Here is a 14,949-nt window from a genome sequence, read left to right as displayed (position 1 = left end):
TTGCTAAGGGTTGAGTGGTTAACTGAGCGGCCTGGGTCAGCAGGGCGGCTCCCTGAGGGCTTCTCTCACCTCCCGAGTCTACGAACTCACACTCCTTCTCCCTCCTTTCCTAACCCCAGGTTTTGGCCCCCACCCAGCTCCTCATCACAGTCCCGATGAGAGGCCTGGCCGGGTACAGGGAGGCCCGGCAGCAGCGCTGGCGCTACTACACCCTGCAGGGCTCCCGGCTGCCCTGCCCCCTGCGGGACCCAGAGGGCCTGCAGCAGTGGCTGGAGGTGGAGCAGTTTCTGAAGAGCCTGTGGCAGTGGCATGAGGCGGATGTGAACATTGATGGAGACATTGTGCCCGCCAAGGTCCTCCAGGTGTTCCGGAAACTGGTCGAAAAGGCAATTGAAACCTGTCACCTGTCAGGTGAGCCAATCAGGAAATGTACAAGGAAAATGTCTGGCATTTCCATTTTGCTCTAAAAAAAAGGCCTCTGCTTGGGTGTTTCCTGAAGCTCACACCCCTAGATTGAGGATAAAATCATGTGCTTCTTTTCAATTTTATATTAATTTGTAAGTTCATATGTCTAATATCTGTCTTATCTGCTACTGTATAGCCAATACTTAGCTCAGTGCCTGGAACCTGGGAGATCCTCAATAGTTATGTGTTAATTGAATAATTAAATGAATGAATGACTCCAAAAAAAAATTATGTGCTTTTTACTTCTGTCTAATCCCCATAATATGAATTAGCTCTTTTTTATGCTGTGACACACAGAATGGAATTCATACTCACAACACACTTCCGTGGCCTCAATAGATTACTGCCCTGGCGTAGATAAGACAGTCTTTGGGTTATGCACCGTTTCCAAGATGTTAGCTTCAAAACCTGGGTACTTTCGCAAATTACTCATCAACCTCAGATCTTTGTTGTTAACACATTTCCACTACAACACCCTCCAACTGACTGCAGTATTCCAGTGTGCTGGGACAGCACATCTGGGAACCACTGACATACCAAAACACAAAAAGCCAGAAGCCATAAGGAACTGATTATGTTTGACAACCCCAAAATCTTTTTTTTTTTTTCTTTTTTATTGAAGTATAGTTGATTTACAATGTTGTGTTAGTTTCCGGTGTATTGAGTATAGTTCCCTGTGCTATACAGTAGGTCCTTGCTGGTTATCTGTTTTATAAGTAGTGGATATATGTTAATCCCAAACTCCTAATCTATCCCTCTCCACGCCCCTTTCACCCTTGGTAACCATAAGTTTGTTTTCTATGTCTATGGGTCTATTTCTGTTTTGTAAATAAGTTCATTTATATCCTTTTTTTTTTTTTTAGATTCCACATATAAGTGATATCTGTCTTTGGCTTACTTCACTTATATGATGATCTCTAGGTCTGTCCATGTTGCTGCAAATTATTCATTCTTTTTATGGCTGAGTGATATTTCATTTTATATATATATACACACCACATCTTCTTTATCCATTCATCTGTTGATGGACATTTAGGTTGCTTCCATGCCTTGGCTATTGTAAATAATGCTGCAATGAACATTGGGGTGCATGAATCTTTTCGAATTATAATTTTCTCACAACCCCAAAATCCTAAGCTACTGTACAGTGTAGCATATGTGCACACCTGCCCACACACATGTTTCTGTTCACACAGAGTAAAAAGGTGAATTTCAAACTGGGAAAATGGCTAATTTCCTTAATTATAAAAGAGTATTTATAAACCAATAAGAAAAGCTATGAGCAGACCAATAGAAATACTGACCGAAAAGCACGACTCACAGAAAAAGAATGTAAATGGCTAGTAAAAATAAAAAATGCTCCATCTAACATACATTTCAAGAAATATACACTAAAACACCTGGTAGGCTGACATGTAATCATGCTCAGTGCAGGAGTGAGTATGGTTAAATAGGCATTTTCATGCATTGTTCTTGGAAGTGTAAATTGGTGCCTCCTTTTTCAAAGGGCAGCTAGTCCATTTTTATTTTTGTTATGTGCTTACTTGGCAATTCAACAATTCCAGTTCTAAAGATACATTCCTGCAGATACACAAAGAAATATGCATGAGGATATCCACTGAATTGGTTTTGTAATAGTAAGTAATTAGAAATCATCTAATGGCTAACAAAGGAAAACTGACTTCATCAATTATGCTACCTCTGCCTAGTGGACTATCATGCGGCCTTTAAAAAGCACGAGGTGTGTCGATAATGGATTGGAGCCCCACACCCCCTGTCTATGCAACACCATTCACACTCCATGTGCATATCGGGGTGTGTTTCTCCAAGAAGACTTGTGTTTGATTTTTCCTGGTACTCTCAGAAGTACCACCGTACCTAGATGACTTGGGAATGTAAACATCCAGGCCCTAAACGCTAGATGGTGACTAACGCCTTTGAAATTCTAGGGAGGAGGGAAGAGCTTGGTTTTTGTTGTTGTTTGTATTAAATCAACTATCCAGAGCCCACAGAAAATCTGTCTATTCCTCTTAGTTCATAATTTCCCTCAAGGTACAGCTTTTCCTGATTCCAGGTTTGTGAGGCTTACCACCTAGCATAAGCCCCAGGCTCAGCCCATTAGACCTCCTCTCTTCCTCTCTGTGCAGTTTCTATACACAGAAGCTGTAAGTACCGAGGCTTAATGTCATGAGGGTATTTTGGCAATTCTCCCACTTAGTACTTTCCTGGGTAGGTGTTCTTGCTTCATTGCTAGTTTCAAATGATTCTCCTACTTTCTGGCAGTCTCACTACATACAAATAATGTTTTTAAACTTTTGTATGTCTTATTGGCAGTGGGTTTGGGGATCTCCAATCCAACATATTACTTTAACAGAAATCCCTCCTTTTCATTTCCCTTTTAAAATACTTTGTTGACTTTTGCATCTGCATATATTTCTCATTGGTGGAGTAAATTGAAGTAAAAGATACATTAGAATTAAAAAAAGAATGGGGTGTGTGTGGTGTATATATGCACACACAGAGTTATGAAAAATGCCCGTGCAACATAATTAAGTGAACAACCAAATTGCTAAATAATATGCAACCCCACTTGTAAAGAAAGAAAAGAATTTGCATGTACTTTTGCTTGCCTAGACAGAATAGTTCTGAAAGATTCTGTAATGGAAATAGCTCGTGTTGAATGGATTTTTACCATGTAGAGGGTGCGTTCATGGATTATTTCATTTAATACTCATAGCAACCCTGTTAGAGTTAGGATCATTTTTCATACTGTTGTACAGACAAGAAAACTGAGATTTAGAGAGATTAAGTAACAGGCCAAAGGTCACACACTGAGTTAGCAGAGTAGCCGAAGCAGGGTGTGGGCCAGGCAGGCTGGTGCCAACATTTGCTCAACCACCTCACTCTGCGACACTGTTAATAGTGAAAGTGCATATAAGAGATTCAAACTGAGCCAGGTTGATGAGGTGCTTTCAGTAAATAATGCTGAAGTGCCAGACGTTGTCATGTTCCTGTCTGCGCAGCTCTGATGAGATGCAGACAATAAGCTCTTTATCACACCCCAGCCAAGGAGAGGAGTGTTCTCCTTTTGAACAGCCTAACACAATTAATAAATGAGTTTCCGTTTCCTTCTCTGAGCAAGGAAAAGCAAAATAACAGATCCCGATTCAAGACGGCTCATCCTTATCTACGATGAAGGCAAGCAAACAAACAAAATATTACTGTGTATCTGTTGAAAGAAAGGGGAACAAACTGGAAATGAATTCTAATGTATGAGCTGGAAAACTTTCCCAGATCCATTCCTTTTCTCTCCCTCTCTTTGCCTGATTGGAAAAGACAGGGAGGGCTTCTTTCTGCTTACTTGACTATTCAAGCCAGCGGCTATGCCACACTTTGAAGTATTTTATGATTTCAAGGCTTATGATGATAAATCCATCTGAGGCTAGGCTGGTTAATGGGTGGTGGGAACAAATACCATCTCTGAGACTGTGACTTAGTAAAGAGACAGGTTAAGCTGAACTCCACCAAAGGCAAGTGAATAAGTAAGGGGTCTGAGGCTGTCCTAAATGGGGTCGACATCTGGGTGGAATGGAGGGGTTATAGAAAAGTGCTTGGATTTCATCTTACAGTAGCAAAAGCTACACCTTTTCCTTGTATTCTCTGTCTCTTTCAGTCGAGCCTTCTGGAAAGAGTCTATTAATTTTTTAGAAAAGGTAGGGGAGGAGGATGAAAGAAAAAAGTAAACCCCACCAACAATGAGATTTTCTAGCAATGTTTCTATCACTATTTACTTAGCTAATTGTCTAGTGTTGACATAAACACCCTGCCCTGGTGTGCTACTGAGACTCTGAAAGTTGCCCCACCAGTTACAAGGAGCTGGTAGGAGCCACAGCTCACAAATGCCTTCTTTGAACCCTAGTGTTGAGCCAAGCTTTGTCTTCCCATTGTCTGTCATTTACCACCAGGTAAGGTCAGCATGCTAATGGACCGCCCTGCAGTTCGAGTTGCCGTGGAAACCTCCATAGGTCGGGTGGAACTAGAGCTGACCCCCTCAGTGGAGATCCCCACCGCCTGGTCCAAGAAAGCCCGGTGGCCTTCGTGTCTGAAGCGCTGGCCTTCTGCAGAGAGAGTGCAGTGCATCAAGGTATTAGCCTTCAGGGTCCCGGCTCACCAGAGATGCTCTCACCTTAACCAAACCACAGCATCACTAACCACCAACCAGCTTCGGAAGGAAAATTGAAATTTCATTAGATCCCCAGAACCTGCAGCGGCACCTGGGAATCTGTTGTAAATGCAGATTCCCGGGCCCCGCTCTGGCCCTAGGGAATGAGACTCGGTGGGCAGGGCCCAGCAATTTGTGTTCTCACAGGCCCTCCAGGTGATTCTGGGGCAGGCTCAAGTTGGAGAACCACTGCCCAAGAGAAAGTGGACACAGCCTCCCCAGTTAATTGCCTGCGTGCAAGGGGCTCCCCTGAGGCTCCCTCCGTGTCCCCACGTGGGATGTGCTGCCCGCCCAGTGGCAGGTCCCCCCTCCTAGTGGACTGCTTCGGAGATGGCTTTCTCCTCAACCAGCATCATCCTTCTTGTTTCCTGCTGTTTTTCTCTTCCCCAGTCATTTGGGTTTAGCTTGTTGGCCTGTTCAAACTATCACTGGCAGCTGAGCTTCTTGCGGGCTGAACATTTGCTGCTGGAGCAGCTGGATGAAGACGGGGGCTGCCGCAGGAAGTGTCTTCAGGCCATGAGGCAGATGAAGGAGGACGTCTGGTGTCCAGGGAAAAGACCTGTGATCACGTCCTACCACCTTCAGGTGAGTGTTCCGCCCCGGCCTAGAGGGCCAGGGCGGCTGGGGCTGGGTGGGTCCCTCTGCGGCCTCTGCAGGGTCACCAGAGCCACTCACAACGGGGGTGTGTGAGACGAGTAGGAGGGGGCCTAGTGTCCATATTTGCCATCTCACAAATTCGTACTCCTTATGGAGATATACAGCCCCAGCTGCGTGCATGTCCACACCATCCCTGCCCAGGATCCCTGTCCTCCACCTCCTTTCTTCCCTCTTCCAGTTTCCCTCTTCCCTTTCTTCCTTTCTGTCTTGCCTTCTCTCCCTCTCCGTCTCCCCTCCTTTTATTTCACTCAACAAACCAACACAAGCGCCCACTATGTGCCAGAAACCCGGCTGAGGTTCAGAAATGAATGACAGCATGCAGTCTCTGCCCCTGAGAAATCTACAGTCTGGTGAAATCTTGGGAGTTCCTCAAACCTGAGATGGATTCACATTTTCCCTCATGTTATGACTCATTCATTCCCCATTCTAGCCCAAGTGCAGCCATTCATGCGCACACACATACACACTCACACATGCACTCTGTGCAGAGGAGAAAACCAGGAAATGTGGTGGTACCCGACAAAGCTGGCAGCAAACCTGAATTTCTGGGTTGCAAATCACCAGGCAAGGACCTACCATTAGACAGCCATAAATGCATTCACTCACTCACTCAGCAAATGTTTATTGAGATCCCTGTGGGCCAGTCACTTGCCCCCACACCTGCTGTGTGCTCTACACCTGGCAGTACAAAGTGAACAAACGCAGACGTGGTTCCTGCTCTCATGGACCTTGTGGTCCAGCGGGGGAGACAGACGTTGGTCAGTCAGTCTGCAGGTGTGCGTGGAATCGTGCCACGTGGGGGAATGCCAGGGTGGAGAGGAGTGCTGCTCTAGGAAGGCTCAGGGTAGCAGAACCTGACCTGGACCAGGGGATCAGGGGGTCCCCCCTGGGGAGATGGCCTTTGATCACACTCTCAGCTCCTTTCTCAAATTTCTGACCACCCATGGTTAACTGGATGCTCAGGTGTGGTGGGGGGAGGTATCAGACTCTTAGTAGCCCCAGCCCAGCTAGTATCCCTCCTGGAGCTTCGACCCTTCTCCTCAACCTACTACACAGGTAAGCACAGGTCCCTGGGGTGTGCGGTGCCTTCATTGCATGCTCCTACCTGGGCCTCGTCTCATCCAGTAGACAACCATTTCCCAACCCTGTGTTACTCTTTCAGGCCTAACACAAGCTATTTAAGGGCAACTCATACCGATCCCTTTGTATCTCTCCCAATGGTTTGTATGTAGTAGTTGCTCAGTAAATATTTGCTGATCATCTGAATGAATGACTTCACATTTTACTCCACTTTCCACCCCCCCCCCCAGCAAAATTGTTCATCTTTGCTTTGCTTTCTTATCTTTTCTGATAACCTGTTCTCCCTGACCTGCCCAAGAATCTGTTAACATCTCATTTGCACATACTGGGGCCTTTCTCTCCAGTTTCAACATTCTTAAAGTGTCCCCAAACATGTCCCCCTAAAAACACACACCTGTTCTCCTGGATCGAGGACACGTACTTTCTGAAGCTAGTCTAATTCATTTCAGGGATTTAGCTTCTTTCTTACTTGCCTTTCCACTGGCCACACTAGGAAAAGTCAGAGCTGAGAAGGAAACTCCAGGCGGTCTCATATCAAATCTCATACTTTTAACTAACCACTGACTTCACTGCTCCACAATTAGGGTAGATGAAAACACTTTAAGTACCATGAGTATTTTAGAAAGATTGAATAGGGCCACCACGGGCCTCCCAGCCCTTGACTGCTCTCAAAACTGCATTCCATCCAGGATTTACTTGTATTCCAGTGGCTTCTAAATCATCTAGAGGATTTCAGGGCAACTCCTTAAAGGTCCCCTGTTTTAGTCTTCCCTAACCCACCTACACGGCATAATAAAATTGTGCATTCTCAAGAATGAGCATTTAAAAGGGGGTTATTTGTTGAGAAATCGAAACAGTACTGACTGCCTTTTCCCCTCATCTTCCACCCTTGTGCAAGGGTAGAATTCTCTCACATGGAGGCATTGGGATGGATGTGGCTGCTGGTAGTGTGGTATGAGATACCATCCTGGATGATGGCTTGAGTGTGCAGGATCCTTGCCAAGACTTTAGTCTGGGGAAAGTAGAAGACACTGGGTTGCAAAACAGCATCAGGAAAGATGTGCCAATCATGGGCACCTCCTAGAAGGTCTTTACCTCCTCCCCAAAGAGGCTTCTCCCCCATAGCAATTTCATGTGAAGAGCTTATCTTTCATTGGCTTATTTATTCCTAAACCTGCTCAAAGGCACAGAGACTTGCTTCTAATAGGCTTAACTGCTTCTGTTTGCTTAGAGAGAGAAAAGCTTAACTACAAGAGGAATTAAAACATGTTTTTTATCTAGGTTATCTTGACTAGCATGAAATTATCTCCAACTCATTTACTCAAAACAATGTACTCCAAATCAAAACACATTCAGTATCTTGCTGTGAACCTAAAACTGCTCTTTTACTTTTTAGGAAAGTCTATATTTTCAAAATACTCAACATCTAAACCCAAACATTAATTATTTCACTCAGTCAATAAATGTCAATTGACTGCCTCCGGTGGGCCAGGCCTTCTGCTGAATGTAGTAACATCAGCGTGAATACAAATAGGTCTAGTCCTCTGCTCACCTAGAGTTTGCCATCTAGTAGGGAATCACCTAAATACATAGGAAAACGACCACCACTGTCGTCATTGCTGCATATGAGAAGTATGGGATGAAGAGAGTGCTTAATGGGTGTCATAGGGAAGTTTGATCTGATGGATGAGTTTCCTGGACAAGTTGGGGAAGGAAGTACGCTCCATACGGAAGAAGTGGGTTGTGAAAGGCCCTTTGATAGAAGAGAGCATGAAACGAGGCCAGTGTGGCTAGAAGGAAAGAGCGAGGGAGAACACAGGGCGAGATGAGGCTGGAAAGGAAGGGAGGGACCAAACCTTGTCAACCAAACCATGCTAAGGATGGTATTTTTTAATTAACAAAAAATGGGAAGACTGTGAAGTATTTTAGACAAGAAGAAACATAGATTTGTATTTCAAAGAGATCACGTTGGCTGCAGTGTGGATGACGACAGATAGGCTGGTGACAAGAAGAGGTGCAGACTGTGGAGGAGGTCCGGGTGAGACACGGTGGGAAAGGGCGATTGAATTGGGTGGATTGAAAAATACCTAGGCAGGAGGATTGGCAGGACTTGATTGGAGGTGGTGAGGGAGAGGAATGACTCCTAGGTTTGCGTCTTGCGTAACAGCCTGGATAAACAACCCTGGAAGCACACGAGGTATGTGGGGGAGGGCCAGGAGTTCAGTTTGGACGTATGGACTGAGATAACTTTCAGATGGCCAAGAGATACCAGGTAAGGAGGTCAGAGAAGAAGTGTGAACTGGAGAAAAGAAATAGCAAGTTATCTATATTTAGTGGGAGAAGAGGGCCTGGAATGGAGCCCCCAAAACTCCAGCATTAGGGCAGATGGAGGGTGAGCACTCCAAGGCATAGCCACACTGCTCAGAGAAACCCACCTGGAAGCCAAGTGAAGAATGGCTCAAGAGTGAGGGTATGCATGAGAGAACCAGATTCCACTGGAAGGTCAGGTAGGGTGAGAGCTGGAAAGAGCCTGCTGGATTTAGCAAACATGGGGATCACTGGACCTTAAGGAGAGCAGCCTTTGAGGACTGATGGCAGAAGAATCCATGTTGGAGTGGGTCAAGGCAGGAAATCAGAGGAGAGGAAATGACAAATTATTAAGATGATTCTCTGCAGAAACGTGGATTTGCAGAGAGGTGAGAGTTAGGGCAGGAGGGAGATATGGCACTTGGGGAGCAGGAGAGCTTTAATAGATTTAAAAGCCAATGAGGAAGAAGAAACTCAATCATTTACAGCTCCTGGAAGGGGAGATCCCAGCCCCGCAGAGGGATTTTCCCAGGCTAGGGGGATGCGGAGAGGAAGATACCAAATGAAGGAACGATGGCTGGTTTGCACGCACGAGGCATTTTCCCTGTAAAGGAGGCAAAGTCATCTCCCAGGTGTGGGGAATCGTGAATTTTAGGAGAGTGGAGATCATTGGAAATGCCAGTGGAGAGAGAATAAATTACCAAAGAGGCATAGGAGACCAGCAGGAGGAGGCTGAGAGCCCATCCAAGGCTGGGGATCATAAATCCACGGCAGACCCAGCTTGCCCCTGGGGCTCCTGTCTCCTCCTTCCAAGGCCACGTGAGCTCAGGAACGTTCCTGAAGACACTCTCCTCAATAGACCGGGACGATGTCTGACACCGCCTCTTCCTTCCACAGACAGTGCTCTTCTGGACTTGTGAGAAGTATCCCCACCCAAAGGACTGGCGGGTCTTCAGCAGAGCGTTCCTGCGCCTGGTGAGGAAGCTGCACAAGTGCGTGAGCCAGCACTTTCTGAAACACTACTTCGTGCGGAAGAGCAACCTCCTGCGGTATGCCAATTCAGGCGAGCTGGGGGCCCTGGCCCAGAAGCTGGCCTTCTTCCTGAAGAACCCCCAGATCAGCCTGCCCTGATGCTGCCCTGCGTGGGATGCTCTTGGACATTTCATTCAAGCTCGACCTCACTCTCTGTGGATCGTTCCTCAGTCAGAGGCCAGGATCCTGCCCAGGAGAGAAGCAATGGATGGCAGAGGAAAATTCCATCAAGCCAGCAGCACTTCAGGGGGGAAAACTGTGCCCCAAGATGTCTGGTCCAGGCCTCCCTGCAGCCAAGCAAGCATTTCTGCCCCCACTAGCTACCTCTTTGGGAGACAGCTCTCATCAAGCTTCCCCGAGCCATAGTTTCCGAACTGATGGCAGTTCTGAATTTATTTTCCCTTGCTCAGGCTCTGGTTGTCTGTCAGGGAGGATGTAGAGAGAACCCCCGGAAGGCCAGGCGTCAGCCTGCTGCCCACGAGTGGTTCTCCAGCCCACTGACCACGGGCTCATTATTTTTCCATTTGTAAAATGGGACTGTTCACATGCCTCCCTCAGAGCAGGGCTGCGAGCTTACGGACTGTGCTGCTGCCCTTTCAAGGGGAAGGTGCTGGATCAACACAAAGTGTTACTCGTTGGTTTAGGGGCTGGTGTTTGCATTCAGGATCAGTATCTACACCACCGATTAAATGATTACGTCTGATGGGTTAGCATGCCTGTGTTGCCCGTGTGCCCTCCAGTTCTCCTAAACTGTGGTTCAGGCTTGTGGATCTGCCTGCTTCCCTGGTGTTCTCTAAGAAGGGAGGAGTGGTTTTGATGACTGGTGCAGTCAAAGATGAGAGTGCAGCAACCCCAGTGACTGCGCTTCCTTGCTTCCCATGCCGTGGGTCAGGGATGAGACATCCTTCTGTTTATGGAATGAACTTGGTACTGCGATCTGCATTGAATGACTTTGGTGTCACTCACCTCTCAGTTCCTTCCTTTGCTCACTTAGTGGTTCACTTCCTCATTCATTGATAAATATATACGCATTAGGTACTGGGGATGCAGCAAAAGCAAGATGGACAAGGACTTACCTGATGCAGCTGATGCCTAATGGTAAAGACAGGAAATGAACAACAGATATACACACTTGATTGTTACAAATTGTAGCAAGTGGCCTGAAGAAAATAAACAGAATATTGAAAGAGAGCCACAGAGAGATCCTTGAAGGATGAAAATGCAAACAGCTGAAAGGGAAGAAAAGAGGGCCAAGGGCAGACTTAGAGGGGCTGGCATGAGCCAGATCACTTGGCCTTGTAAACCTGGTAAGGAATCTGTATTTTACCTTAAAATCAGATGTGTGATATTTGACCTCTCCAGAAGCAGAAGGGTATTATGATTTGATTTGCATTTTAAATGCCCATTCCGGCAACTGTGTAAAGGGGGTCTGCGGACCCACACGAGGATGGGGACACTGAAGGCCCTTGAGCCCACTCATTTTGAATTTCACTGAGGTCCTCAAGGCCACACATCCTGTGACACACACACACCAGGAATTCTAGGAGCTCTCGGGAGATCCATAGTTTCTTCTGGCACTTATAAACGCTTCTCAATTCAAGGGAATCCTTTATTACTTAGAACATTTTCCCCAGATAAATAATTTCTAAAAGCAAGAACTGCTGATTCTTTTTTAAATAAAAGTCACATATGAAAATGAAAACAATTATTTTTACAAAAATACTGTAACCAAGTGGTGGGGTTATCCCACCACTTGGTTACAGTATTTTTTTCCTATGGACTATCACATAGGAAATCATGGTTTTAAAATGTTGAACAAACTTACAATCAGTCTATAGTTTTTGAAAACATGAAAGTATGAACAAACCAATATTTTATTAAGTCATCAAAACCAGCATTCGAATTCGCATATTCTTGGATCTTGAGAAACATCATTTTCGAGAAGGTGGCAGATATATATTTTTTAATGATGAAAACAACTGACAATTTTAAAACAGCTGCACAGTCACGGAATGCCAAGTGAAAGTTGACTGTACCATTGATTTGAAATGTATGTATATGTATGGAAAGGAGTGGGACTGACATACTCCACGCTGCAGAAATACAAAAGATCATGAGAGATTACCACAGTCTGATTCCAGTAGATTCTTCCCACCTTTCCCTATGGATTTGTAGTTTTTGGATGAAGTAGGGCTGTCTGCACATTCCTGGGTGTTCCTAACTGCTGGCCAGCAGAGAGCAGTGGGGGACTGCCTATGAAAAGAGCCAGGTTCCCACCCATGCACCGCAGAGCCCAGCAGGTGTCGCCCTCCTCAGCTCATAATTTACACCGGGCTTCTCCAAAAAGGGAACCAGGGACTGAGGACTACAGCGGATGCTATGAGTTGTTGGCCTTTACTGCCATTTTGGCCAAAAACTACAGTCTTTTTGATTAAAGCTCAGATTTAAAAAGGGAGTGTATGAGAGGACAGTTCATCTATTCTGTTTCCTGGGACAGATTGCACAGCTCTGAAAGTCTAATAATATAATAGTACTCCTTTATTCGGAAGATTTTTTTTTTTTTTTTTAATTCTCCAAAAGCCTTTTTTCATGCATCTCCACTCTTCTGGGCACCAGACTGTTTTTTAGCGGAACCGTTGGCATTCAGAGACTGCAACTGATCTGGTTGCATTCGCATCCCAGCTCTTACACTGTACCTGCATGCCCTTGGCAAGTTGTTCAACCTCCCTAAATCTCCATGTCTTTATGGGCATTGTTATGGGCTGGATTGTGTCCCCCAGCCTCGAAATTCACATGTTGAAGCCCTAACTTCCAGTACCTCAGAATGTGACTGTATTTAGAGCTAAGGCCTTTAAAGAGGTGATTAAGTTAAAATGAGGCCATTAGGGTTTGAGCCCTAATCCAATAGGACTGATGTTCTTAGAAGAAGAGGTAGAGACCCCATGGGCAAGGGTGCAAAGGAAAAAGGCCATCTGCAAACTGAGCAGAGGCCTCAGGAGAAACCAGCAAGGCTAGCACCTTGATCGTGGGCTTGCAGCCTCCAGAACTGTGAGAAAATAATTTTCTGTTGTTTAAGCCATGCTGTTTAAGTCTGTGGTATATTGTTATGGTGATCCTGGGAAATGAATACGTCATAAGAGAACATATACCGCATTGCTTTGATGGGGGGAATAAGCAGAGCAATGGATGTACAAAACTCTTCGTTTAGACGTGGCATGGAGTAACTGTGGAATAAATGTGTAGCATTTTAGATGCCTACTCCTCATGTCCGTTTGTCCATTTGATAACTACCACCACCCCACAGATAAATTCTTCACAAAGAAATTAGAAACCATCACAAGGAAAACATGCCCAAAATACACTACATATTCCATAAACCCACCTTTTCCTTTGTCACTCTTGCTGCAATAGAGGAATATCTCTCCTGATGTCTCCACGTGCGATGGGCTGGCCCCCCAGCTTCTCAGGGCCGTCTTCCCTGTAGCATCCTCCACACCCTCCCCCAACCACCACCTGCCTCTCTTCCCCCCTTTCTATCCAGCTTCCCGAATTATTATACATGTCTCCACTTCCTTACCTCTTCACACTTTTCTAATTGTAAAAAATATCATACGTGTGAGAGTCTAAACTGTTTCAAGAATTATAGTAAAACAAATACCAATATACTCACTGTCCAGGTGAAAAAAATAACATTTTGCCAATACTTTAGAATTCTCCTAGGTGACCCTTCCATTCCTTAGCCCCCTCTCTCCCTGAACATAGGTAGCTGTGATCCCAAATTTTAGGTTAGTCATTCTGCTTTTCTTTCATTCTACCACCTATCATATTTCATTGAACCTAAGCCCCCAACAACTGTGAGATGCATTATTATTTCACGTCTAAGAAAGAAAAAGTGCTGCTAAGGGTAATTACAAAACACCACTGATCATAAGATGCATCCTAATTTTAGAGGATGAGATGCATCCTAATTTTAGAGATTAAAAGGTGAAAAAGTAAATTTTAGAATCAACAAAATGTGACCTGCGGGACTTCCCTGGTGGTGCAGTGGTTAAGAATCTGCCTGCCAATGCAGGGGACACGAGTTGGAGCCCTGGTCCGGGAAGATCCCCCATGCCACGGAGCAACTAAGCCCATGTGCCAGAACTACTGAGCCTGCGTTCTAGAGCCGATGAGCCACAACTACTGAAGCCCGCATGCCACAACTACTGAGCCCACATGCCACAACTACTGAAGCCCGTGCCCCTAGAACCCGTGCTCTGCAACAAGAGAAGCCACCACAATGAGAAGCCCGCGCACCACAACAAAGAGTAGCCCCCACTCACTGCAACTTGAGAAAAGCCTATGCGCAGCAACGAAGACCCAAACGCAGCCAAAAATAAATAAATAAATTTACTAAAAGAAAATAAAAGAAATACTGTTCTTGATAAAGATGCAGTCAGAAATCATTTTTTTAAAAAATGTGACCTGCGTATATCCCAATTGTCTTTTTAGTTTTGCCTGTTTTTAAGCTTTATGTATATGGAACCATCCCGAACAAAGTGGTCTGTGATTTGCTTCTTATGTCCACAGTACACCTTTGAGACTCTCCCATGTGGATGCATGTGGAGTGGTGTGTTCCTTTTAGCTCCTGCATAATATTCCTCTGTAAGATTATGCCACTTTATATATTTATGTTACTGCAATTAGGTATTTGGGTTGTTTATAGTTTCAGTGATTTGAACTGCCTTTATGTACAGTTTTATCTATGTCTTCTGATGCTCTCAAGTCTTTTAAGGGTACATACATAGGAGTGAAATTTCAGGTTCAAGGAATAAATGTGTGTTTAAGTTTATGAGGTAATGTCAACATAGTTTCTGAAGTGATAACACTGATCTAAATTCTTCATTTTAACATAGGTGAATTTTCAGTGATTTTCTCCATTATAATGGAGCACATTTTGTGTGTTGTTTAAGAAATCTTTCCCATTCATTTTTTTTAAGGTCATGGAGATATGCTCCTATATTGTTCTCTAAAATTTTATAGTTGTGCCTTTCACCAGGTTTAGGAAGTGCCCTCTATTTTTTCTATTCTATTCTATTTCATGCATAAATTATTCTTGAAAGTTTGGTAAAACTCACCTAAGATGCCGACTGGGCCTTCTGTTTTCTTTGTCAGAAGATTTTAAACTATTTATTTTCTTTTAGGGA

At 44.9% G+C, this 14,949-nt stretch overlaps 1 protein-coding gene across 17 annotated transcripts in view; it reads left to right on the top strand.

The window, feature by feature from the left end:
• The window catches only part of MAB21L3 (mab-21 like 3), a 79,283-nt gene that overhangs the window by 42,344 nt on the left and 21,990 nt on the right, over window positions 1–14,949 (top strand). For 10 of the 17 annotated variants that reach the window (XM_081223638.1, XM_081223631.1, XM_081223639.1 and 7 more), the window contains 4 exons: window positions 120–411; window positions 4,431–4,609; window positions 5,078–5,272; window positions 9,629–11,497. In XM_081223638.1, coding sequence (XP_081079764.1) covers window positions 120–411; window positions 4,431–4,609; window positions 5,078–5,272; window positions 9,629–9,862 — 900 coding nt within the window. In that variant the 3' untranslated portion in view covers window positions 9,863–11,497. Of the gene's footprint in view, window positions 1–119; window positions 412–4,430; window positions 4,610–5,077; window positions 5,273–9,628; window positions 11,498–13,835; window positions 14,155–14,949 lie in introns of those variants that run through there. The other 7 variants (XR_014014715.1, XR_014014716.1, XR_014014717.1 and 4 more) reach the window with 2 other exon arrangements.

This window comes from Mesoplodon bidens, assembly GCF_964165515.1.
Source record: "Mesoplodon bidens genome assembly, chromosome: 2".
In the NCBI taxonomy this organism is placed as follows: Eukaryota; Metazoa; Chordata; class Mammalia; order Artiodactyla; family Ziphiidae; genus Mesoplodon; species Mesoplodon bidens.
Note: the sequence above shows the minus strand (reverse complement) of the source record. Positions and strands in the feature narration are given on the sequence as shown.